The sequence below is a fragment of the Talpa europaea genome, assembly GCF_964194135.1.
Source record: "Talpa europaea genome assembly, chromosome: 7".
Classification (NCBI taxonomy): Eukaryota; Metazoa; Chordata; class Mammalia; order Eulipotyphla; family Talpidae; genus Talpa; species Talpa europaea.
In genome coordinates, this window is record NC_140074.1 from 93,728,826 (window position 1) to 93,754,472 (window position 25,647).

The 25,647-nt window shown below is 48.2% G+C and overlaps 1 protein-coding gene across 1 annotated transcript in view; it reads right to left on the reverse strand.

The window, feature by feature from the left end:
- Positions 1–25,647, reverse strand: part of GAS7 (growth arrest specific 7) — a gene marked incomplete at both ends in the record, with an annotated part of 209,938 nt that overhangs the window by 1,100 nt on the left and 183,191 nt on the right. Inside the window, 7 exons of the mRNA XM_084236555.1 lie at positions 1,143–1,222; positions 5,822–5,945; positions 6,952–7,080; positions 12,026–12,104; positions 16,477–16,551; positions 19,098–19,213; positions 22,678–22,767. Of these exons, the coding sequence (XP_084092681.1) occupies positions 1,143–1,222; positions 5,822–5,945; positions 6,952–7,080; positions 12,026–12,104; positions 16,477–16,551; positions 19,098–19,213; positions 22,678–22,767 (693 nt within the window). The remainder of the gene's footprint in view (positions 1–1,142; positions 1,223–5,821; positions 5,946–6,951; positions 7,081–12,025; positions 12,105–16,476; positions 16,552–19,097; positions 19,214–22,677; positions 22,768–25,647) is intronic.

Here is a 25,647-nt window from a genome sequence, read left to right on the forward strand (position 1 = left end):
ATTTTTATCTGCATTTTTCAGGCCAGGGAATTAATACCTAGAAGGTAAAATGGCTTCTCCAGAGTGAGATGAAATTATAAGAGCAGCAGGATTTGAACCAGGACCTGCTGTGCCTCCATCATACTTCTGCACAGTACAGCCCCATCCCCAGTCCCCAAGGGCTAGAGAAATGGGACACATTTGGGAGCTTCCATGCCTCAGACTCTTGGGGCTTTCTCCCTTGGCCTCTGCTGAGCAGCCTCCTGTCCACTCCTCTGTTCACTCCTCGTGCTCAGGGCAGACCAGTATCCAGGTGTGTTTTCATTGTCAAAGGGAAGAGAGGGAAGGGTTTGCCCTTTGGTTTCTACATTGTTCCACATCTTTGGAATTTAGGGGATCAGCCTGCTATTCTGTGTCTAACTAGGTCACTGCCCAGGTGATTAATAGCGGAAAGGGTTAAACCAGGGGACTTAATGAGATTAGCCAAGAGGAAATCTAGGTCACCATCCTGGGGGAGGCCTCTAATCACTCTGGTGGGCTGACACCAAGAAGGTGAATGGTTAGCCCAGTGCTGGATGGACAGGAATGGTGAGATAAAAACCTGGTGCAATGACTCCTTTCTTGTCTGGCCCAATGGCCAACCACTGTCCCATGCAGGCAGATGCTGACTGACAAGGAGAAATAGGAGAGCAAAAAAGGGGTCTGTTGCCTATTCCCCATATCCCTTGATCAGGTGTCTCCCCCATGTTCCCCCTACACAGCTCCCCCAACTCACCTAATTATGCACCTTGCAAGCATCTCCAATCAACAACTTGCCCCTCTTTTGGGCTAGGGAGGGGCACTCTTCCTGCAACTTGACTATTTGTCCCACAGGACTTACTATTTACTCAGCTCAACCTCAGTTGATCCTGATCCCTCAGGGGACAGTCAAGGAGAATATAGCTAGACCCGACTCTCGCCTGTATTGACACGCAGCTAGAAGTGCTAGAGCCAGAATCTGAACCCACACAGACTGGCCCAGCAGCAAGGCTTGACCCCAACACCAGAGCAGATCTAGTGGTCTGCTGCAGTCACTGCCATGTGTCTCTGCCCGCCAGTATCCTCCCAGGGCCTCCTGAGCTCCAGTCCTGGTCCTGATATGCGTCACAGGTGTGCTCACTCACCAACGTGGTGGTCACCATCTCCTCAAACCACTTGGACTGGGCTTGGTTGTAGAGGTCCACACAGCGCATGAGGTCATCTCCTAGAAAAGGCCACCAGCCACAGTCATGCTTCATTCTGGTTTCATCCAGGCATCCCTCTCCCACCCATGACCACAACAATGCCTGCCCCCTCCCTGGGGTCCTGGAGGCCACTGGTAAGGAGAGCAAAAGAAGGGGCAACTCTGAGAGACTAGTTTCAGAATGTCCATCTCAACGTACATGCCAATCATGCAGAATTCAAGAAGGATTTGAGAGAGAGAGATAGAAGAGAGAGAGAGAGAGAGAGAGAGAGAGAGAGAGAGAGAGAGAGAGAGAGGAAGGAGATAGTGGGAGAGATACTCCTGGATTCTTACCCCTTTCATGAACCTGAGGAAAGTTTTTCTCTCTAAAGACAGCAGTTTCCTTTCATTTTAGAGAGTCCTGCTTGGTTAAAATACATGCCACAAGCAACCTGGCACTAGTTATGGTTCAGGAAGAGAAGTTTGCAAATCTTGATTGTGCTCTGTGTGTGTGCATGTACATGCACATAGCAAGGTGTTCCACTAAAACACAAAATAACTTATCTGGTGGCTTATGGTTCATTCATGTGCATGAATAGTTTAAAAACATACACTGGAAAGCTGCACACCAGTTCCAGGATAGGAGTTGCCACTGCGTTGGGAAAAAGAAAGATGGGTGGCAAAGGGAACATACTCTTTCTATAGCAATTTATTTAACAAGAGGGAGACCCTGAAATAAATGTAACTATTCCACCTTGATGGCCAGAATGATTGTCTTTAAGCACATATATGTTTGAAACGTTTTGTAATTAGAAAGAACACCAACTGCAAAGTAACAGCAAACAGTACTGAGGTCCCAGCACCCCAGGATCCTACCACACAAAGTACAGACCCTGTATGGCTACATCCAGGGAGCTGGCTGGAAAGGCAGAGCTCTGGATGGACCAAGACCCAGTGAGTCAGAAACTGCATTTTCACAGATCCTCAGGTGATCCTGACACATCCAGTGGGAGAAGCACCAGCGGAGTGCACAGCTTCTGGATCGCAGCTTCCTGATTGCTGCAGGGCTCCTGAGGCAGGGAAGGCACCATGGTCTCTGCTCAAGAGCCAACCCAGACCAACTGATTGACTCTTTAGAACTACAATCAAGGGGACTCCAACTTATTCCAACATTGGCCTCGCCCTTGCCTATGTGTATTCTGAAATGAAAGTACAAAGAGAGAGTGAGTGCCACACAGCCCAGGGCTGGCTCAGCGCCCTCTCCCAGTGCCTCACCACCAGCCTTGCCCGACGCTGCAGAGACCAGCCTCGAGGAATGCAAAACAAATCAAGGGTTTCGCTCATTTGGTTCTTTGGTTCTTGGTCCAACATTAGTGACTGGGCCCTGATCCCGAGCAGGACTCATGAGAGGGAAGAAAGTGGACGTTGTGCGGCACACACACCCCCACTGGGAGCCTGTGTCTGACTGAGGGTGGGGTGAGCGTGCACCCCATAGAGGATAGAGCCTACTGTGAAAACTCCCTGAGCTGCGCTGTCAATCTGATTGGAGAACACGTTTAGGGAACTTAAATGTCAGGGAGCAGGGTAGGTGAAGGAGGGTGTCTTCTCTATATACCCCAAAAGTTTGAAATTGGACAGAATGGCTGACATGGATTCTGGAACCAGAAGATTCTGGAAGCATAATATTTGGGTTGTCATGTTTGACTTTACTGTGATAGCTGATACCAATAAACCTGCCTGTGCCCCAATTTCTTGTAAAGGGCGTACTTTTTTAAAAAAAGATTTATTTTTATTTATGCATACAAAAACAGGGGTACAGGCCAGAGGTGTGGTGGGGGGGTGAGAGGCTTCACCAGAGTGGGGAACAGAACAGGGAGATTGACTGAAATACACTGCTGAGGGGAGCAGTGGGCGAGTCACGAAAGGTCTGCTGTGCTTGATCGAACTCGTGCTGCAGTGGCTGCGGTAGCTTCGCAGTGCTGCGTCTTAACTGCTTGCGCCACCAGGGAGGCCCCTCTAGTGGGGATACTAATGGCACCTTCCAGGTTTAAGGGTGGGGACTGAGTGGTGGCAGGCACATGCTGCAGCAGATGCTGGCCAGGGCAGCAGCATGTTAACATGAACTGTGCTGATGATGAAATGAAGTCAAGCCCTGGAGCATCCACATGGCCTCCCTTTCAGTAGCCTTAGAAAAGATGATGGAAGGGGGAGGGAAGGGTGCAGGGTGAAAGGAAGGTGGGATTTTCTGGGGCACAGGCTGCCCAGCAAAATGGTAACAAGCAAGGCTGGTGTAAGAGGACTCCGGGGCTCCACACACCAGAACTGTGTGCCTGGGGAGACTGCCTCACCCCGTTTGCCATCAGTTGCCCCACCTGTAGATATGTGAAAATATGAGGATGAAAGGGAGGATGCTCTGAGCTGTTGACTGGTGGCTGGCACACAGGGAGTATTTTTTTAGAATGAGGTCTCAGGACTGATCACTTTCATTACAAAGAAATTCCAAGCTGTAGGAATGAGAGACCGTATCATCTGATGACAGTGCAAGAAAACTAGCAACAAAGAGCAAGACCAGAAAACAACAGTAACAAAGCCAAGACTCAAAGATCTTTTTTTAAAATTTGACTCAGATGAACTCATCACAAATAACAAAATACCAAGAATACAACAGAAATGAAAATACTTGAATCAGAACTTCTGGAATGTGATGAAAGCAGTGGTGTGAGGAAAATGAAAAGTCTGCTGGGCCAAATCTTGTTTTTCTTTCAAATAAACACCCGAAGGCCTCCCAAAGTTTAAAAAAAAAAAAAAAAAAGATAAAAAAAAATCTTGAAAAAAAAGACCTTTTTTCAACCTAGAAATCGTAAAAGGAAACTTATTTTAAAAAATAACAAACAAACCCCACCCCCAAATAAAAGAAACATAGGATAAAATTAAAATATAATGACCTAGGAAAACTTTTGCAATTCAAATGACAAAAGGATAATTTTCCTAACATCTAAATAAATCTTATCAATCAGTCATTAAGATCAGCTGCTTAACAAGAAAATGGAGAGCTAATCAATTCACAAAAAAGTCAGTTATTTCTAAGTCTTTTGTAATGCTCAACATCACTCAAAAAAGAAATGTAAATTAAATTAAAAGGCATATATGACTTTCCACCAGATAGCTATGATGTCAGAATCTGATAACACACGTGCTGGCAAAAATGTAAGGAACAGGCTTTCATAGGTGCTGTTTGGGTCCCCATCTCTGGAAAGCAAATTGGAAATATCTCTCAAAATGGATATGATCCTTTGAACCAGAAACTCCACAGCCATGCTCTCGCCATAGAAATTTATTGTCACAGACACATTTACATAACACAGCACTGCTGACACTGGCAAACACTCTGTCACAGTCTAAAAGTCCCACAAAAATCAATGAGGGAGTTGAGGAAATAAATTTGGATACAATCATATATTTGGATGCTATTCAACCGTTGAAAAGGCCCGATGTGTACAAGTACACAGGCAAATAAATGTATAGATCATGGGCTGGAACTATCGCTAAAATAATTAAAATATAAGTTCAAAATCTGGAGTATATGGTGAAATCTGAGTATCAAACCTAGAGAGGATGGTCAAATTTAAATATAAATATTAAATTAAAACACTAGGAAATGTTGGCGATTGTATCTGAAAAATGAGATTTATATTCTTATGTGCTGACTAAATTATTTTTGTCAAGCAATGATACTATTTTGCAATATAATTTCATTTTTAAATAATTTTATAATTAATCTCATCCTGAGTTTCCCTTCCCAATATCAATAAGTTATTATACTTTCTATTTCTGGACCTAGTAATTTATTGCTGAGCATTATATGATATTTATATCAAGTGCTATGTTTATATTACATCACTTTGTTATTGACTTATTTTTATATCTTCGTGTTTTCACATGTCCACATGGTGTCTGCTTTATTTGGTCATAAATTAATTGTACCAAAAGTTCACCCAAAGTTGAGGTGAAAGAGACCTAGAGGTCATCTGACTACACCCTAACCCTACACTGCAACCTTGAAAGCAAAGGGCACTGTCTTTGCGGCCTTTTAAAAGAAATATTTAGCAAGTTTTTGCTGGTTTTAACTGGCCTTACTCCCCCTTTTTTTTGTGCGAGCTAATTTTTACCACTAGGTGGGAGTAGAAACCAACGCACTGGGGGAAATCTGTCAGAACATCTGAAACCTGGTTATTTCATTAAATAAAACGCTGGCCCTGTTGGGGGCAGGAGCCCATCACCAAGGACCAATCTTTGGAGCATCCCTCCCTGGGGAGGTGGTAGTGTGGTGGGTGGTTGGGGTTTGCTCTCCTCCTCCATGCAGGGACAGGACCCCTGAGTTCCAGGTGCATGAGAGACTGTCCACTTTGGGATCAGAGGTCCAGGACTTGGGCAAGAAAGAGTCCTCTTTGGGGGTTTGTGAGGAACCTGGTGTCTGTCATGACCTGTAGACAGTCTGGGCTGCTCCCCAGTCCACAATCCCTAGACCTAGTTTTGTCCTATGGGATAGGCCTCCCTGCACCCCACTTTCCATCCCCTCCTTTCTGTGTTTCCGTGGCAGTGAGGACGTGGGAAGCAGGTGGGCCTCTACCCGGCACTCACCAGCCTGTGTGGACTTCCTCCGCGCCTTCTTGATGTCCTCTTCCGTCTTATTGCTCAACTTGATCTCCAGCTGCTGGGTCTTCATCTCCAGATCTCTCTGACGCTCCGTGAGGGCTTTCCGGGCCTGGGGTTCAAGGACATGCGGGAACTATTCACAGAGCTCAGAACCAGGAAGGCCCACTGGTCACATGGCTGCACCCCCTTGTCTAGCTAAGAGAACTTTCCTTCACCTGTTTTCATGGACGATGCCACAGTGGCTCTGAGAGGCTGAGCTACTAGACCAGCACCGTCCAGCTAGCCAGTGACCATGCAGGGGCTGCAGCACCCTTCGTACTCCCATGGCACCCCACTGCCGCCTGACTTGACCTGCTCATGATGGGAGCAGGGACTTGTAGTGGAGACCCACGCAGTCCTAAAACCACAGCCCTGTTGGGGTGGAAGGGACCATAGAAGTCATTTGTGTCACCTGCCAGCCATGTTTAACAGATGGCAGCAGCACAATCACCCTGCTCTGGGCAGGCCAGCCCTGCTTTCCTTATTGAGTTTTCCACCATCCACAGCTCCAAGGCTCTTTGGTGGTAGCAGCCGGAGAGTCTAAGTTGCCCATAGCTATACATGCCCATCTCCTGCCACCTTTCCAAAGGCACTGGAGTTGCCCCTGGGGGACACCTCTCCCCTTTGGAACTGGCCATTGGCAGCTATCCACCCGGTCAGATGGCTTTGATTTCTGGGGAGAGGCGGGGGTAATTTGGTCAGGAGGCAATCTGCTGAGCAAGGCCCAGACAAAGGGATTACATGACGGACCAGCACTCTCCTATGCATTCAAGGGTGTACCTCATTTTCTGTGCCCAGTTGACCCCACAATAATGCCCACTGCAGGTGCAGCCTTGCCTGCTTCTCTTGGCCCTCTGGGCAGTGAGCCCAGTGCCATGGGGAGCAGCTCTACCTGCCTCGGGCCAGGGGCAGAAGTTCTTGGGCATGGAATTGAGGTTTGTACACCCCAGGTCTACCTGGATCCCACCACATGGGGACAAAGGCCTCTGCCTAAGCACATGGCGCCCTTGCTGGTGCCCACACCCTTCCAGAAGGTCCCCACCTCCCGCCCCTGCCCTGGCCTCCTGGTCCCTTACCTTCTCCACCGAGGCGTAGCGGCTGGCGAGCTGCTTGCGGAGGTCAGCAATGTGATGGTCACACTTTTTCAGGTCTTTCTTGAAGTTCTCCCGGAAGTTCATTAGGGGTTTCTCGACCTCGCTGTGAAGCTGTTGAGGAGAGTGGGGGGTGGGGGGTGGATATACTCAGGGTCCACACAGCATCTGGTAGGAGTTGGTGCAGAGTGAGTGCCCTTCACTGCTTAGGACACTGACAAGTGTCCAGTGCCCTGGGCAGCAAAGTGGCAGCTTAGATGACTTTGGAGACTAACCAAGAATGCTATCCAGACCTCCTCTCTTCAGGTTAGCTATAAATGTCTGCTATTTTTTTGAGCTCCTGAATGTTTCCTCATATAAGAAAACAACCCCATCTGGTGGTGGTTTGTAAGATGCCATAAAATTGACAGTTGCCAAGAGCACGCAAGCCCCTTTCGCATGGAAACAGCTATATCACTGAACTGCGGTGGGAGTCTGCCCCTAATTGGGGGTCCAATGGGGTTAACTCAGCCTGTCACATCACTAACTGGGGGGTCTCTTTCTGATGGCCAGGAAAGCAAGCTCATTCACAGACTTTGAATGTGCCCAGGAGTGACCCAGAGGGGCTTCTCAGCATTCAGGATTCCTGGGCCCAAGCCCCAGGTTCTGTGGTCTGGGGAAGGGTCCAAGAACCTGCCAACACACCAAAATGCTTTCCCCAAATTCCAAACAACAATCTGGAAACATAATGCTACCAGCTGTCAGGGGACAGTCAATCCCAGATACGAAGACCCAAGGATTCTTCTACTAAATTATAAGTACTTATAAAATGCAAGTTTTCTTTAAAAAAAATTGGCTGGGTATCGTATCCTCATTTTTAACTTTCAAGCATCTTTGTTTAACCAGAGGCAGAAGCACTTCCTGGAAGCTGAATCCCATGAACTCTGGGTTGGCCTGTTTTGGATGGAGCTGTTCAGCTTGCCTTTTTAGAACTCCTGCACTCTTAGCCTCCTTCTTTCTGCTCATACATCAGAAGAGAATAAGAGCAATCCCAAGTTGAAAGGACTCTCAGAGACTATCTGGTCCAGTGCTTTTTTAAATGGTGGGTTGCTAAGAGTTGTGAAATCAATGTAGTGGGTCAGGCCGAGCTTTTTGATGAGAACAGACCCAGCTCTAATAGAAAACACCAGAGTGCATTTTAGGTAGAAGGATAAGACTTTCCTGCAGCACGAGTTTCTGCCAGGTATATGTGTGAGCACCTGTAGGTGGATACTGGCTGAGGGTGGATACTGACTGTTCTGGATGGTCAGTGAAATGCACCCCTGAGGGTCACAATCAAGTAAGTTTCAAGTCGTGCTCTGGTCCACACTCTTCATTTCACACATGAAAACATGGAAGCCCAGAGAGGCTAAGGGACTTGCCCAAGGTCACAAAACTTGTTTGTGACAGCACTGATGTAACTGCCGCCCCCTCCCACCCAATCTACTGACTTGAATGCAATTGCGTGCCCTCCATTGCATGATTAGATTTCCCCCCTCAGAAGGAATGTTCTATTCTCCCTGCTGCAGTTGGATCCAGGTATAAATTCCTTTATATAGCGCAGTCTTATTTCTTTACCAGTCTGTTGCTATTAACAATGGCTTGGCTAACAGACTGGCAGAGCCTGAAAGACTGCTATCGCAGAGCTGCATTCCTCGGAGAGCCCTTCTCCCAGCCTGGAGCATTCAGAGTAGAACTGCAGAGTGGAATGTGGAGCATACATTTAAATAGGTTTCATGCCTATGGAGCTGTACTATCCATGGCAGACAAGTAAGTTCTTGGAGCCCCTTTCTTTGCAGGGGATTGCCATACAAACTCCTGAGCTGTACTTTGATTGCCTGAGGCTACTGCCACTGACTGACAGGCGGAAAAGGGCGAGGTTCTCTCATGGAAATCTATTTTGGGAAAGCGTTCTTCATACACCTCCCATCAACTGGATGGTGGCCGTACGTGCCGTCAACATCTGACTGAAAACATCCTGGGTGCTTGGAGGCCAGCCTGCACCACCTGGACATCCCCTAAGAGCGGGCAGAGTTGTGTGCTTTAAATGCCACTGGTTGGCTTGGAGGAAGGTCTGGGGTTCAAGTCTCCCTGCACTCAGTCCTCTTCTTGCTTCCCCGGTAGCTGATCCCACCTGGCAGTGTGACCCCTGGGCTGTGGTTGAGCCTCTTTGGCCCTTGTCATGTGAGAAATGGTGATGCTGTCTTGCATGATGGTTGATAAAATCAAAGGAGATGACACATCCTGCACATACCCACCTAAGACGGGTAGAGCCCCATGAGACTGTGGTCACTATAAATGTTCCTTGGAGTTTTCATCCTTAGCTTCTAGCAGAGCTCCTGAAGCCTTTGTAACGGCATAAGTGGCAAAGGTGCTACGGCATTTTCTCTTTTAATATTTGGTCTTTGATCCCAGTTCCTGACACAGAGCTCCTAAGTCCCTTGGAATTCAGGGGTGATAGGAGTGGCTTTTGTTCTAATGGGCTCCTGGACAACTTCAGGATGGGAGCTGGTCACCAGAAAAACCAAGCCATGATAAGGAGCTTGAATTTTCAGCCCCACCCCCATCCTCCTGGGAGAGGGCCTGGACTTTGAGTGAATAGTAGATGATGCTGTCTAATGAAGTCTCCATAGAAAGCTACAAAATTCAAGGTTCCAGACAGCTCCAGCATGGCGAGCACACCCACATGCTGGGAAGGTGAGGGATAACCCCAATTCCATGGAGACCGATGTTCTCATGCTTGAGACCCTTCTGGACTTCGCTCTAGGCACCTCTTCACCTGGCAGTTCATCTGTATCTGTTATCATATTTTTTTACTATATGAGAAACCGGTTACCTCAGTGTTTCCCTGAGTTCTGTGAGCCTTTCTAGCAAATTATCAAACCTGAGGCAGGTACCATGAAAACCTCCCATTTGTAGCCAAGCCAAACATAAGTGTGGGCACCTGGGAAGCCACTTGGCCCCTGAAGTGAGGGTGGCCTTATGGGACTGAGCCCTTCACCTGCAGAATCTGATGTTATCACCAGGTAAACAGAATCAGAATTGAGTTAAATTGTAGGACACTCAGCTGGTGTCAGAGACTTGGTGGGTGTGGGAAAACCCCCCACATTTGGTGACCACAGTGTTGGTGCAAGTGGTGGCATAAAAGGAAGCAGGGGAACACTGTGCCTCAGAGAGGCTTTTGTCACTTGAGTGCTCTATAAGCCACCAAGAACCACAGGTCCTGCTGACGGGGAGTAAATGCCACTGGGGTCCCGGGGTTCCAGCAGAGGACCTTTCAGAACAGCAGCTCCCCATTCATGGCACCAGTCAATGGAGGTTCCCGCCATGCAGAAAACAGAGTGGCAGGAGGTTAGGGTGAGAGAAGGGAGGCCTAACGAGAACACTACCTACCATCCACAGCTTAAAATAACATGCTGTTTTATATGCAAGGCAGAAAAGGGACCAATTCATGGAGCTACTTCTCTCCCAGTGCTTGACTGGCAATTTTCTTATGAAGTATTTGGTGGATGAGGTTAGTGTGCCATTGCAGGCTCAGGAATTCTCACATGTGGGTGTCAACTCATTTTTGGGGCATTAACATCCTTTACAAGTGGAGAGCTGGTAAAACACTGCTTCTTCCTCTCCCCGCCCCCCAGCTCTTTATAAAGCTCCTCCCTGTATCTCAGTCATTTGAACATTCATTCTGTGTGTGCAGCAAGCCATCATGGGGTGGCATAGGGAGACCTGAGTACAAAGCTAAATGCCTATCCACCCACAGGGCAATCCCAGAGGGGCCCCAAAGACCAGAATGCCAGTTGTTATGGGAAAAGCTATAGGACCCAGGATGTTCAATGCAGAAGCTCTGGGAAGGAGCAGCTATCTTTGGGGGGATGCTACCATTAAGTAGTAAAAGAGGCAGTCTGATTCCCAATTAAAAAATGGGGGCTCGAAGAGTTTAAGCACCATGTCCAGTGTCCTCTCAGACTGCTCTGTCTGACTATTGACAGCGGGGGGTGGGGGGGTAGTAAGAAGATTGTAGACAAAGGTCACTGGGAATGGTGACATTCTCAAGAGCGTCTCTCCCCTTAGGAGGCAAACATGCTAGTGAGTTGTCTACCATCATACACATTTTGTGAGTTATTTCACTTTGACACTTGGTTTATTTCTCCCCTGAAAAGTAGCTGAGAGCCTCCCTGAGAAGAAATTTGGAGCTAGGGGCCAGAAGTGGGGAAGAGAAGGTCATGTGGCAATATGGAGAAATCATGAAAGTAGGTCTAAAAAGGCTGAGGGGGGAGGAGCTAGTCAGAGAGCTCCATTCACTCATTACTTCCAAAAATATTTATTGAGCATCTACTATATACTAGACACCAGCCTGGGTACTGAGGACAGAGTGAATGGGGCAGAAACTTCACTGTCCTCAAGAAGGCCCTGGGACTGGAGTCTTCAGGATCAAAGGAAAGAAGACTCAGTTACCTGTTGTGAAATTTTTTAACAAACAAACAAAACCAAAGAAAAACACTCTCCTTTTGGCATAGTCTATTCTCTCCTGACACCACACCAAGAAGACATGGAAAATGCCAATAAATTACTTTGAAAGCCCAACAATGTGTGTGTGGGGTTTCACCGCCATTCAGGGGTTCACCTGAGGAAGTGATGGGCATCACCCTCACATCAAAGAGGTGTGCTGGGGCGGCCCCTTTGACTCACCAGAGCTGAAGGCTAAAGTTGTAGGAATTTTGTGAACTGGTTATTAGAGATAGCCAGTATTAAAACTTAAATGATCTAAATTTGAAATGAATAAGTTCTATTGAAAACAAAGATAATACAGATTCTGTACTTTCTAACGACATTTTACTGTTCTCCGAATAGATACTTATGGTTACTGATGTCACGATATCAGTAAGGTGGGAACTTACTGAATGATGTATATCTTTTCCCAACTGTTAAAATTTACAACATGAAAAGTGGCAAACCCTACAGGCTGGAGAGACAGTTACTCAATGTGTAACAGCTCACAAGTGTGTAAGATCAACACAAAGAGGCTACAGGGAGGGGTTACCTTGGCGGAGAACTTGAGGTGAACTTCGGCCTCATCTGCAAGGCTCTTCTTCACCTGAGCCCACGCTTCTCCCAGGGAGCTGTAACGTGAAGGAGATCGTCAGACCCAAGGAGAGAGAGGGCTGCACTGATCCCAGGTTAGAGATCACAGTCCTTCCTGAGGTGAAATGGTGGTCTTGAACCTGAGTCTTGGGGATACACAGTACACCCGTGACTGTAAACTGGGGTGAAACACAAAACAAACCTGAGCATGGGGACAGGGGAGTCACCCAAACCCAGGGGAGGCTCTTTGGAGCTGGATGGTTGCAGATAGCTGAGTGGCTGGGGGAACCATGGGAAACCCCAAGAATCTGGGGAGATGTGAGAGGAAGGTGGGGCACACTGCAGTGAAGGGCTTGATGCCTGGCCCACGATGGTCCTCATGGCCTCCCTGGGATATGGGCTGCAAATTAGCCTGCTAGCAAATCAAGGAAGGAGGTGGGTGCCTTTCCAGGAGAAGCCCTTCTCAAATGGAGGGTACCACATGCAGCTTGCTGCAGGCTAAGCCTTCAGCAGCCTGAGCTCCAGGAGGGGCAAAGGGGCACTATCTGGGTCTGGAGACCTCTTAGGAATGCCCACACAGCACAGAGGGCTCCCCACTTGTGCTAATTTGGCATTGTGAGTCCTAACACTGCTTACAACTTACTAGAGCACCTCTAAGCTAAATCACTTTTCTATTACAAGATGCTTAAAATAGAAGCTATCTCTTGAAGTTTCCAAGATTTTTGACTGGAGTTCCCCCACCTATAACTCCCCCTCCCACCCCATCCTCCTGTGACAGTATCTATTATTAGGAACTCTTTTAACCTCACTGACCTTCCAAATGACACCCTGCTTCCTTGCTTGAGACCTCTCCAACACAGTCAGTAAATACAGGCTGAATGTTCAGTTGACTTAATTTCATCAAAAAGCCACTTCCCCCAGAGAATTCATTAAACTCGAGTGGCAAAAGCTGATTAAAAGACAGCATGCTGCGAGGCTTCTGGATTTTGAGCGGAGAAGCCAGTAGCTAAGAATTACCCAGCAGAACAGAACCCTTTGATCACAGTCCAGGCCTGTCTGGCTGTGGTGCTGGCTTAGTCTGAGGTGAGTGTTTATGGGAAATGACTGACTGATTTTTATCTAGGAGTTAGGCAGCAAAGAAAGCTCCCCTGGGATCATTCTAGCTGGGGAGCCCACCAGGGAAGAGATAGAATGAGAGACTGGGCAATCCAAGCTGTTGACATCTGTCCTGGCCTCAAGGGCCTGAGCTCCTGGAAGCTGTGGGGGCCCACTCTGTACCCTCTAGGGGGGGGGGGTCAGAGATGGAGACATAGGTGGGCTAAAAAATTTCATATAGAAAATGCAAGAGAATGCCTGGTCCGGGAACAGACTCGCATTGAGGATGTCTGATAGATGTGCAGCAAAGATACCAGATTATCTCAATGGGGGATGGACAGTCTTTTTAACAAATGGTGCAGAGACAACAATATCCACAGGGGAGAAAGGAACCTTGACCCTTGCTATACCTAGAGATTATTTCCAGGGAGATCCAGATCTAAGATGAAAGCCTACACTATACAAAGCTTAGAGAAGCAGGAGGAGAGGGAGCTTGATTAAAGGTGATGTCGATCCCTGCAGCTGAGCTACATGAGGAATCTGCGGGAGGGACATAAAGAGCCCAGAAGCCAATAAGGCACCTGGTGGTGCCAAAAGTTGGTAAATCCACTGCCAGCAGAGCATGTGGTCAGTTAGTGGACAGCTATAATGGCCAGAGAATGTCACCTGAGGCTACAGGGAGGAAAGGAGAAGCAGAGTTTCATGCTTGGGACAATGTCCTTGGCCTGACCTCCAAGCTGGGCATGATAGGTGGAAGACCCCCTCCCCCCCCCCCCCCCCCGCACATGCAGGGGGTCCTGTCTGAGCTAGTGCTCCTCCCACAGGCACCCTCCACTCCTACCTAATATTCCAGGCCACTTGAAGCCACTTCACAATTTTGAAAAAAACAATTTAGACATTCTCTCATTTGAAGAGAGATATTTTTCATTTGATAAGAGGTTAATGGAAAAAAAACCCTGAGCTATTATTTCAGTTCCAATATACAGTCTGAGGCATGCCAAATCAAAGCTCATGTTACTGTCATAATTATCAAGCAGGAAAGACCCAAAATCCCATTTCCTTCCCACACAGGAGAGAAAAAATGAAGGCAGAATAAATAACCTAATTCTGTTTATTTACCAATGGGCACATGTCCTGCAGAATCTAATTTGGACACAGTGTTGCAGATGCAAAAGCAGCTCAAGTCACCCCAACATGCACAGCAGCCTCCCAGGCTGGCCCAATTTTCTAGGCTCTTAATGCTGCACTTTGAAAGGTTCCAGGAAGACAGTGTTAATGTACAAAGCAGTGTGTAAAAATGCAAAACTGCATTGCTGCAAATTGTGAGTGGGGGGTATGCTCACATACTCCCCCACGGCCGGAGCCTGCTGGAAGGAGTGTGTGCATGGGTAAGTGTGCACACGCTGCTATGGCAATGAGGTGTGTGTTCATGCCCAGGTACTAGATGTGCATGTGTGGGGCTGTCCCATGTTTGGAGGTGCACGTGTGTATAGCCTGGTGCCGCAGGCCTGATTCGTGGAGCTGGAGCATATGCTGTGTGTACTGGCAGCACGGAGTGTCCTTGGCAGCAGCCCAGGCCGAGGAGGTGGAAGCAGGAAGACTCCAGAGCAGCACAGCGGTTTGCAGGGCATGGGGATACTTAAGAAACCCTCCTCCTCAGACCGGAAGGGAGACCCCCTCCTAGGACCCGTCCTGCCCCCCACTCAGGTCCAGCACATGTTGCAGAAGAGGGCTGGAGCAAACCTCATTTATGTCAGTGGAAGAGTGGGTTGCCCTGTGGCCTGCAAGAACCACTGGGAGGCGGCCTCACCGCTGCAAAGCAAGTCCATGCAGGGGCTGTAATCAAAGCCACATTTGGTTGGCAAAGCCGGTCCCCCGGAGGATTCCAAGCCATGCAGGCAGATTTGGACTTGTTTCACATCACAGCTCTTCTGACAACCACAAGCGTCCTGGGGAGAACATCTTCCTTCCTCGGGGGCTCACTTCCCCTCATAGGAGTGATTCAGAGACTGCACTGGAGGGAGGTTTTCTAGAAGGAGGACCTTGGGGAAACCTTTCAACTCTAACCTGCTGAGGGTCTTTATTAGTTTTTGTCATTGAGATAAAACTTACATAACAGAAATGTCCATTTTAAGAGAGAACAATTCAGCAGCATTTAGTACATTTGCCATGTTGTGCAACCACTACCTCTATTTCCAAAATAATTTTTTTCACTCTACTAAGGACTGCATGTTTGTGTCCTCCCCCCATTCATATGTTGAAGCCTTCCCTCCTCCCCTCCCAACTGTGGCTGTTATTTGGAGATGGGACCTCTAAGGAAGAAGTTAGGGAATTAAGGTGAAACAAGGTCAAAAGGGTGGGACCCTGATTCAATGGGATTTGTGTCCTTGTAAGAGACACCAGAAAGGGCCTCCCCGGTGGCGCAGCGGTTGAGCGCTGGGTTGCGAAGCTGCCCGTGGCCTCTGCGGCGCCGGTTCGATCCCCGGCTGCTCCCCGGCCACCAGAGGAGGGTCCCACATGGCGCGCAGACCTCTCCTGCTGCCCTCTGCTCCCCTCTGCAGTGTACTTCGGTCCTTCTGCCTGCTCTGCTTCCCGATCTGGCTCTGGTGAATTCTCTCACCCTCCCGCGCTTCTGACTGTACCCAGGGAAAGGGAAAGGGAAGGGAAAGGGAAGGGAAAGGGAAGGGAAAGGGAAGGGAAAGGGAAGGGAAAGGGAAGGGAAAGGGAAGGGAAAGGGAAGGGAAGGGAAAGGGAAGGGAAGGGAAGGGAAGGGAAGGGAAGGGAAGGGAAGGGAAGGGAAGGGAAGGGAAGGGAAGGGAAGGGAAGGGAAGGGAAGGGAAGGGAAGGGAAGGGAAGGGAAGGGAAGGGAAGGGAAGGGAAGGGAAGGGAAGGGAAGGGAAGGGAAGGGAAGGGAAGGGAAGGGAAAGGAAGGAAGAAAACATGCCTCTATTAAAAAAAAATCTTAAAAAAAAAAAAAAGAGACACCAGAAAGCTTGTTATCTTTCCTCTGGTGGGTACTTGAGGGCTAGTGTCCAGCTAGCAGGGGTCAGGTCACACAGCAGGTTTTGACACACACTAGTATCTGGTGGGAGGTCCCTGGCCATTAGAAGACAATATGGAGGTGCCGACCGTGAGTGTAGATGCCTGTATTTCAAGCAGTGGGTGCTCACCCTGAGCTAGAAGCTTATGCCAGGCATAAGGAGACTTCCCCATCCACATGGGCCTATGCAGGTAATCAGTGATGGGTGGAAAGGGATCCTCCTTTCTGAGTGTTCCCGCCTCCTCCCCAGCCGCATCACTGCCCTCCTCACTCACCCTTCCTCCTGTGCAGCCAAGGAGTTCTGAGAAAGCTTAGCTAAGTTCTTTGCATATTCTTCTTCAATCTTTATCCTGCAAAGGGAGAAAATCCAGCATGTCAACGCTCCAGGACTAGAAGTGAGTCTGATCTGCAGTCCTGCCACTATTACCCGTGTAAAGGAATCCACTACACCATAAGCTCTGAGAGTACATGCTCCTGACTGTCCACCTGGCATACTATAGGTACTTAATAAATACTTATTGAATGAATGAATGAATGAAATTACTGAAACTTCACCTCCTCCATCTCTGTCTCCATCTTCAAAATAGAATATTCCCACTTATCTCCTAAGCTGTGAAGACTGATCTGCTTTGCTGTTTACAAGCTTCTAGCACAGAGCTGATCCATGGGAGACCTTTAAGTAAAAGAATGAAACTCATGATGAACCAAGGAGAAACCTAGGGCCGCCCTTTCCCTGTGGGACTTAGACCTCCAAGGTGGCATTAGCCATCAGAGGCATGAATAGAAACTCTTCCTACAATCTCTCAGCCCCTGATTCCTCTAATTGTTAAGCCTGCAGGGCACACGTATTTCCATGGAAACCAGGCAGTCCCCCGAGCTGGCTGATTCCATTTCCCTGGAGAGGGATGCTGCCTTGGATTTCACTTCTAGCAGGCAGGTCCTTGACACACATTCAGGCAACTCTCTGGGGGTTGTTCTGTATTATCTGGCAACCTGTGTTAAATGTGTTGTCAAAGGTATCGCTCACTGCTCTGGCTGCTGTGCTCGGGACAACCAGAGTTGGCCATCATTGGGTAAGCTGAGTAAAGGGCAAAGACCCAGATGTGCCTGGGGCTGCAGCATTTGCTTCACAGCTGCTTGGAGGCTAATGCTGAAGGTTGGGGTGATGGAGAGAGAGCAGTCTAACCAGGGGCAGCACTTCGAGTAAGAACCATTCACAATTCAGCACTGGGAGACCCACAATCTTGTTCCTTCTCATACCGCTTTGCTCTTGCCTCTACCTCTGGCCAGCCTCTAGTTTCTCTTAATTCTAACTCTGATTTATCCCCATGCCTCTGCTTCCTTTCCATTCACTCTGCCTTTAGCCCTAGCCCTCCCCAGGATGACTACACACCCCAAATAGTGGCTAAGAGATCTTTCCTGAAAGCATATCTAACTGTGTCACACTCCTAGATCAAATCTCCAAAGGCTCCTTGATGTAAACTGCACGCACAGGCAGGAACCCATCTGCTTCTGGAGCCTTACCTACCGAGCCAGCCTGCACCACCTCCACCCCTGTCCAGCTGTCCTGAGCTATGGCCATGGCACCCACCAGACACCTGTCCCCAGGCCCACACGCTCCCTCTTCCACATCTTAGCTCTCACCTCTCCTGCTTCAAAATGACCCTCCTTGCCAAATCCCAAGAAAAGTTGGAGGAGTCTACTATATTTCTCAGGAAAGACCAGAGTATTCTCAAATGGCAGGTTCCATATATCTGCTAACATGATGTGTTTATGAAAGCATAAAGTGTTCAAACTTTGGCTTTACAGCCAATTTCCTATGTGCCTGTTTCATACTATTGTTTTCTTGCACCTGAGCTTTGCAACCTCTCAATTGCCTACCAGTTTAATGGGTCATAAAATAAATATCTTATTATACAAATAGAAAACAGTTATCCTAAAGAAAAGAAGTTTTTTAAAATGCCAAAGATTACTTGATTGTTGTTGTTATAATTTAAAAAAACTTAAAAATAAATTGCTGCTTACTGTAGGTATTTCCAGCATGCACTGTAAACTGCATGTATGTAAGCATTCACACATGTGGGGGGTATGTGCATGTGCATGTGTGTGGTATGCAAGTGTGAGGGTATGTGATTATATGCTTAATAGGGTCTCGAAATTTGGGGAGATTGAGGCCAGGAGAAAGAGCTTTTCTTTACAGTTTTTCCTACTTCCATCAGGATGCATTTATTGTTTCATCATCAATGTTCCAGACAAGCCATTCTTCAGACAGAACACTATTATAGTCCCTGTACTCATCATGATGACTATCTGAGTCTCCCTTTATACTGATCTCCTTGAAGGCAGGGATAGGAAGGTGGAACTTCCTCTATTCTGAGGCCTAGCACACAGTTTGGTTCAAAGACGAATGAAAAGGTGACACTGTCCTTTTTTGTTATGATAAAGGACAGTGCTTCAAATAGGGGCCAGGTAGGTAAGGAGTCAAGCAGTATGGGTATAGTAGGGAGTGGTGGGGACTGTGGCAAATCGGAAGCAAATGTTCCCTTTACAGGGACAGCTGCTACTCATCCTGACAACTGTTGCTTAAGGGATGTGGAGCCACCAGTTACAGACTTTCTCCTTTCTCAAGAAAGACTAAATATTGAGATATTAATGTAAAAGGTACCAATTAAAAAAAATGGTTCATATCTTTAAAAGCACTGCATATGATAAAGCAACCCATCTGTTGGTCAGATTTGCCCTAAAGGCCACAATTTAGTGGTACCAGCTCCCTACGCGTTAACCCAGCACAGTGCTAGGTATGCAGGGTCATTCCTGCTGTGCATTGCCCTTAGGATGAGGGGCCAAGGAGGGCAGTGTCATCAGTTCCCAGAGCTGGGAGAGGCCCAGGCTTTACCTTTCTCGAATGAATTCTGACATTTCCTTCTGCATTTGTTTGCCTTTCAGTTGCTTCTGAAGCAGTAGTTCAAACCCAGCCACATTGCCATTGCCTTGGGAGTCCTTCTTATCAGCCTAGAAAGGAAATGGAAGCAGAGTTAAGGTGACATCAGTGTCTAGAGGTGGGTGAGTAGAGTGTGGGGAAGAGAGATTCCAGATGGGAACCCAAGAGCTAGGACTGTAACCGCAATCGTGACTGCCCTAACTTGTGTCTCCCTCTGGTGCCCCTGGTCCATTGGCGGTCTCTGATGCTGAGCCCCTTAGAGCTGCTGCCAGCCCATGTCCATGTCCCTCCAGCTCCCAGCCTGAGAAAGAAGAGGAGAAAGGACAAGCATCTAGGAGCAGTGACTATGACATCCGACCACCTACACCTTCCAACCAGGTGGCTTTGTCTTGACTCTAGCCTGGGACAGATCACTGGGACAGGGCCCCTCAGCTGAAGGCAATCAGTCTCCCATCAGCTTCTTGCACAGACTGGGCAGGGACACCCCCCAGTGCATATTCATGAAGGCTCATAGTGGTTTCAGGGGAGAAATTGGATTGAAGGGAAGCCAGAGTGGAAAAGGACAGGCTGTCTGGGTTGACATCCCAGCTGAGGAACCTCAGGCAAATTCTTTCCTCACTCTAAGCCTGAGCTGCTTCATCTGTGCAACTGGAAATAGTGGGACCAACCTCATACGGTCATTTCAGGATAAATATCAAATGGAACCAGCTTAGCACACAGTAAGTTCTAAATAAATGATATCTTCTATTAATTACTTTTAAATAAGAATCAGGAATCAGGACGATGGTCAAGTCAATGAAATGCAAACCTTGTCCTCCACTCATTTTGCAAATACTCTTAAATATATTTCAAAACTAAATGTATTTTGTTTTGTTTTGTTTTTGTTTTGTTTTGCTTGCACTTCCTTGAGGATCCCTGAATATTTCTCTCCTGTCATTCCCCTGCCCATGTCTTGTATGACACCCCCACGCAGGCCTTCCCAGCAGGCCACCCATCCAGGCTGGCCCGCACAGCCAGGGGTCTGACAACTCAGCCTTCCTGGGGCCTGGCCAGAACCACACTCATAACTGGTGCTCCTCCATTACAGCGCTTCCCACCAGAATCCCACAGTCAAATGCTCTCACACTTAATGGAAGGAGCAGAAACAGGCCCTGTGACATCACAGAGAGAGGTGCCTCCGTGAGAACCTGGTCCTGAAACCGGAAAGACTGGCTTCCAGTGTCCGCTGCTAGTCACTGTGTGATGTGGTCCAATTTTTCCAATCCTAGACTGTTCCCTCCTCCTTTCTACCTCAAATAGGACTGGGTTGCATCTCTAAGACCCCTTCCAGTACAGATATTTTAGGGGGAAAGAAAGGAGTTGCTAATGCCTGGGATGAACCCCGCTGACCATTGTCAAGTAGATATAATGTTCCATGAATACCCAATGTGGGACCCCTTCATTGGCTGTCTGGACTCAACATCCTCTGGGCCACAGTGCTGACACCTCTTGTGACAGGGAGCACACCCCACACAGGGTAAGCCATGCCATGGGGGGCTGCTGTGGCAGTTTGAAAGGATCCTGAAGTATACATTTAAATTTATTCACTTCATTGCATGAGTGCTACATTTGGATGAAAAAGCCAGAGAAAAATTACCCAAAATACTGAGCCCCACTCTGCTTCTCTTACAAATGGATTTGCTGAGCAATTCATCCATCCCAGGGAAACCAGCCAGAAGAAATGGGCTCTAATGACTGTGCCAGCAGAAAAATTTCTATTAGAGGAAAAGGCTTTGATGGTCAAGGAGATAAAACACTAGAGTAAGTATCTGAGTCCCAGGAGAGCCTGGATTAAGATGCCAACTTGCAAAGTCACTCTCTTGGATGCTGCTGACCAGTGGGATGACACTCTTTCCCCAGTCACCTCCCCAATCTCAAAGCCTCCTCCATGTCCACACACAACCTAAATCCAGCTCCAGGATGCCCATTCCTGGGATGCCAGCTCCCAAAACATCCTCCCAAACACTTCACCTAGTGTGATGTCTCCAGACCCACTTCTCTCTTCTCCATGGCTGCCACCATCTTTGCTGGTCCCCAACATCTGCCAACTGTCACCCCTGTTGCTCACAGTCCTCCTTGCAGGATGCACTTATATGAGACCACATCATACTTCTCTTTAAACCCTCTGACATGGGCCTCCCTGGTGGTGCAGCGGTTGAGCGCTGGGTTGCGAAGCTGCCCGCAGCCTCTGCAGTGCCGGTTGGATCCCCAGCCACCGGGCGAGGGTCCCACATGGCGCGCAGACCTCTCCTGCCACCCGCTGCTCCTGCTCCCCTCAGCAGTGTACTTCGTCAGTCTGCCTGTTCTGCTCCCTGCTCTGGCTCTGGTGAATTCTCTCACCCTCCTGCGCTTCTGACTGTACCCAGTGTTTGTATAAATAGATAAATAAATCTTTAAAAAAAAATAAACACTCTGACATCACGCTACTGCAAGGAGAACAAAATCCAATGTGCTATGGTGCCCACAAAGTATCCTCCATTCTGACCCCAAGTCCGTCTGATGCCTTTTTATAATGTTGGCTGTATCTGCAAGGATCTCAGCCGTGGAAGAAGCACTGTGGGGACAAGAGGAATCTGGCTGCCTCCTAATGCACAAGCAATTTGGTAGAAAAGAAAAAGCACTTTGGTCTAGTACTCAGTGAGCAAACCTTAAAAGGGGTACATAATCCATTCTGCATGGAGGTAAAAAAAAATTCACTTTGTTTATTGTTCCTTGGGATTTTTGTAAACTTTTTTTTTTCTTTTAAGCATACAATTCAGTGGTTTTAATATGCTCACAAGGTTGCGCAACCAAGACCACAATCTGATTTCAGGCTAGAGCAATCTCAATTAGAAAGTCACTGCTCTCTGTAAAATGCAAATGCCCAGAGGTTCTGAGTAGGACTCTGCAATTGTTCAAAAATATTTATTTAATATGGAAAGATACATATAATTAAATTTACCATCGTAACCATTTAAAGTGTGCAACTCAGTGGCATGAAGTACATCCACATTGTTGGTAATCCTCACCACCTTTCTTCCTTCTTTTGATTTTTTTTTTACCTTGCAACTCGGAAACTCAGTACCACTCAAGGCACAAATGCTGTGAACCACAGAATGATCAAAGCTGGAGCTCTCTGGAGGTCCTCGGCCCAATCTCCTGGTGAATTTCATGAAAATAGTGAGGCCCAAGAAGAAGCCCTTGTCCCAGGTCACCCACATCAGTGACAGCACACGCCAAAGGTGATTCTGGTCTCCTGCCTTCACTGAGCAGCAGAGTCTCCAGCCTATCTGCATTCTGCCTGGGGTTTCCGTACTGCCTGGAAACCCTGTAGACTTTGAGATTTAAGAAATGAGCTGGGCTTCGGTTTTGGCCTCAGACACTAAATCTACCATCAGCTCTTTCGGTTTTCACAGAAAGACTTCACTGCTTTGTGCTAGAAGCCCTTCATGCCCTCCTGAGTGTCTTCTCCCGGTCCTCCGGGCCACCATGAGGGGGAAACTGAGGCACCACTTACCCAGAAATAGTCACAGTAGCTCCACTCTGTTGGTTTCAGCAGCTGCTGCTCCGGCATGGTGTCTGGGTGAGGGAACGTCACGCAGTTTATCTGCAGGGCACAGAACAAGAAAGAGAATGACCTCACTGGAGGGTTGGAAGAAGCTGGGAAGGCTGTGCCACTGGGACACAGCACTCAGAGACCTCCCGTTTGGGCCAGTTTCATGCTCAGGGATGATGGGATACACCAGTGGTCCACACTTCAAATGTGGGGAATAACCAGCACTCACACCACCCAGAGGGCTGGGGATGGGGACAAAGCTCTGGAGGGCAGATAATAGGATTATCAGGTTTGCAAACATTCAGACCTTCAACCCAGCCCTGCACTGCAAAGGGGCCGTCCTACAGATACATCTGCACAGGGGGCAGCACTGTCTGTTGAAGCAAAAGGATGGACCACAGCTCCACTGTCCATGAGCAGGGAGCAGTCGAACAGAACATGACACAGACACGTGTGGGCAGTGTGAGCAGTCAAAGACATGAGGAAGTTCTTACATAGTGATAAGCATGGTGTGCCAGCAGGCACCGCTCCTGAGGGCGTGGAGGGGGGGCATGATATAGAACAGTAAGAGTATGCTGCCATTTGTATAAAATCCAAACATTTGGATATTTATGTACAGAATACTTCTGGAAGATGACAATATCATTTCCCAGGAAAGACATAATGTGGCTAAGGGTCAGGGGTGAGAGGACACCTTGTGAAATTTAGCTTGTGATATGTATTCTAGGAATAAAGCTTAAAGGGAGAATCCAGGGTGCATGCTTGGTGTTGACCTCAGTCCAGGAGAGTACAGTACAGAAATTTCTGGGGTCATCTAGACTTTTCTACTGGAGCATATGTGTAGTGACCCTGGATTTGGGGGGAAATGGCTTTGCTACCCAAGACCCAGACCTGTTCCCCAAAAAGGATGTTCATTTGTTCTCTTTGTGGGAGTCATGGAGTGCTGGGGAGGCAAGGCCTGAGCCCCCTCCTCTTGAACCCCTCATTGCAGCTTTAGCTTCTGCTGAGTAGGAGTTGTCAGACATTTGAGGGTCATTGCAGAACCGCCCTTACCTGGGAGGTTTTGGATAGAGCCACAAACTCCAAAGCCAGGCAGCTCATGCAAACGTGAGAAACTATAGCCTCTGCTTTAGGAAGGTGGGGAGGGGCTATGAAGACCTAGAGAAGGGGCAGATTCCTCTCAGCTCCTGCCAACCACTGTCAAATCAGAATGAGGGGTCAATGTAGTACGGATATGAGATGATTTGAGAGAAGCTGAAAATTGGGATTTTTAGGTGGCGTCTTAATTTTGAAATGTTAGCAGTCAATTCACGCTTAACAATAACAATAGCACCGCTACAACCATGCGAGCCAAATTCCTCTACCAGCTGAGTCAGGCCCAGGCACCCCTGGCCATGACCTCTGGCTCAGAGGCACGAGGACATCTAGAAGTAATAGGTGCCCTGGCTGCCAGGGGCACAGCCTTACTTGCAGCCCTGGGAGGAGAAGGCCAGGGTAAAGGTCCAGCCAAAGAAAAAAGCCCCTCTGCCCAATACTGACATCTGTGTGGAGATCCCCTTTCTGCCATAGGGAGGATCCAGGGCAGGAGTGAGCCAGAGAAGTCTGGAGATGGGCAGCACCCAATTCCCGCAAGGTTAATTAAGGTGGAAGCCCAAGGGATCCTCTGGGGTGGGACGTTTTCTCCCAAAGCTGCACCCACAGCCTTCGAAGGTGTCACTGGCCTGCAGGAAGCTGCTTGGGCTAGGACCAGTCTGTCAATGCCCAGCATCCCCCCCAAACCCTCTTTTCAGGCTGACACCCCAAAGTGTGTCCAGGGGTGAGTCCCCCCAAGGAGTTTTGATGAGCCACTGCTTTATGACTCTCACTTGCAACAATGAAGGAAACAAGGATGAATTCCAAAGTTTCACATAATTCTTACTTCGTGTTCTGGCTGTTCATGTTTCAACAAATAATGGTGAGCAGGCTACAATTATTTAGTTTAATGAGGTAGTGCACAAAAATCTCAATCCAATTTAATGATAAACTGAGCCACATGAACTTGGGCATTCAGAGCCATGGAAATTGAAGGTACTCAGAGGTGGATGCCCTGTTCTCTATCCTCTTCCTTCATCTTTCCTCACCCCACCTGCTCTTGGCCTTGGCCTCTCTTTTGGGATATGTCTTCCAGCAAAGGAAGGGTTTCACTATAAGAGGAGGAGTCTTGACCAAAGGTGGGTCATGACAGGAGGGAACAATGGGTTGCACCCCACCCTTGGCCAGGGATTCTTCTGGAAGAAGCTCCCTGGGAAGAAGGAAGCTGCTGCCCTTCCCAGGATGAAGGCAGAGGCCATGTGCCTTGAGGAGTTGTGTGTGGCAGTCCCCTCCAACAGCAGGCTCCAACAGCAACCATCTGAAGGCCATACAAGGTCAGCAGGAGGGCTGAGGCCCCTCTTATGAGCCCCTTCATTCTAGAACTGTGGTTTCCACACCTCAGGATCACCTCTTCACAGGTGACAAACACAGATCCCAGGTTCAACCCCAGACACTCTGATTCTGTAGGTCTGGTAGGACCTGAGCATGTACATTTCTAACAAGTTCCCTATTTATGGTCCAGGGACCCCACTTTGAGAACTGGTGTTCAGGATCCATTTGGCGGGGAGGGTTCCCCCTCAAGGAGAGCTCATTGCTGCCACAGTGGAAGACACAAAGACGAACAAGGCACAGCCCTGCTCTCAAAATGCTATATGGTCTTAGTGGGATGCCTGCTTTGGGGGCTAAAAGGGTCAGGGGTCTGGAAAGTGAGGGGTTCTGCAAATGGTGCTACAGCAACCAGTGAAGGGAGGCTAGTTGGCTGTGGAGGGAGGAGAGAGGACAGAGGAGGAAAGATTTTATTCTTCTTACTGTGTCTGCCACCAGTCCTTGGACGGATGCTCGGGGTCCTAAGATACCTGT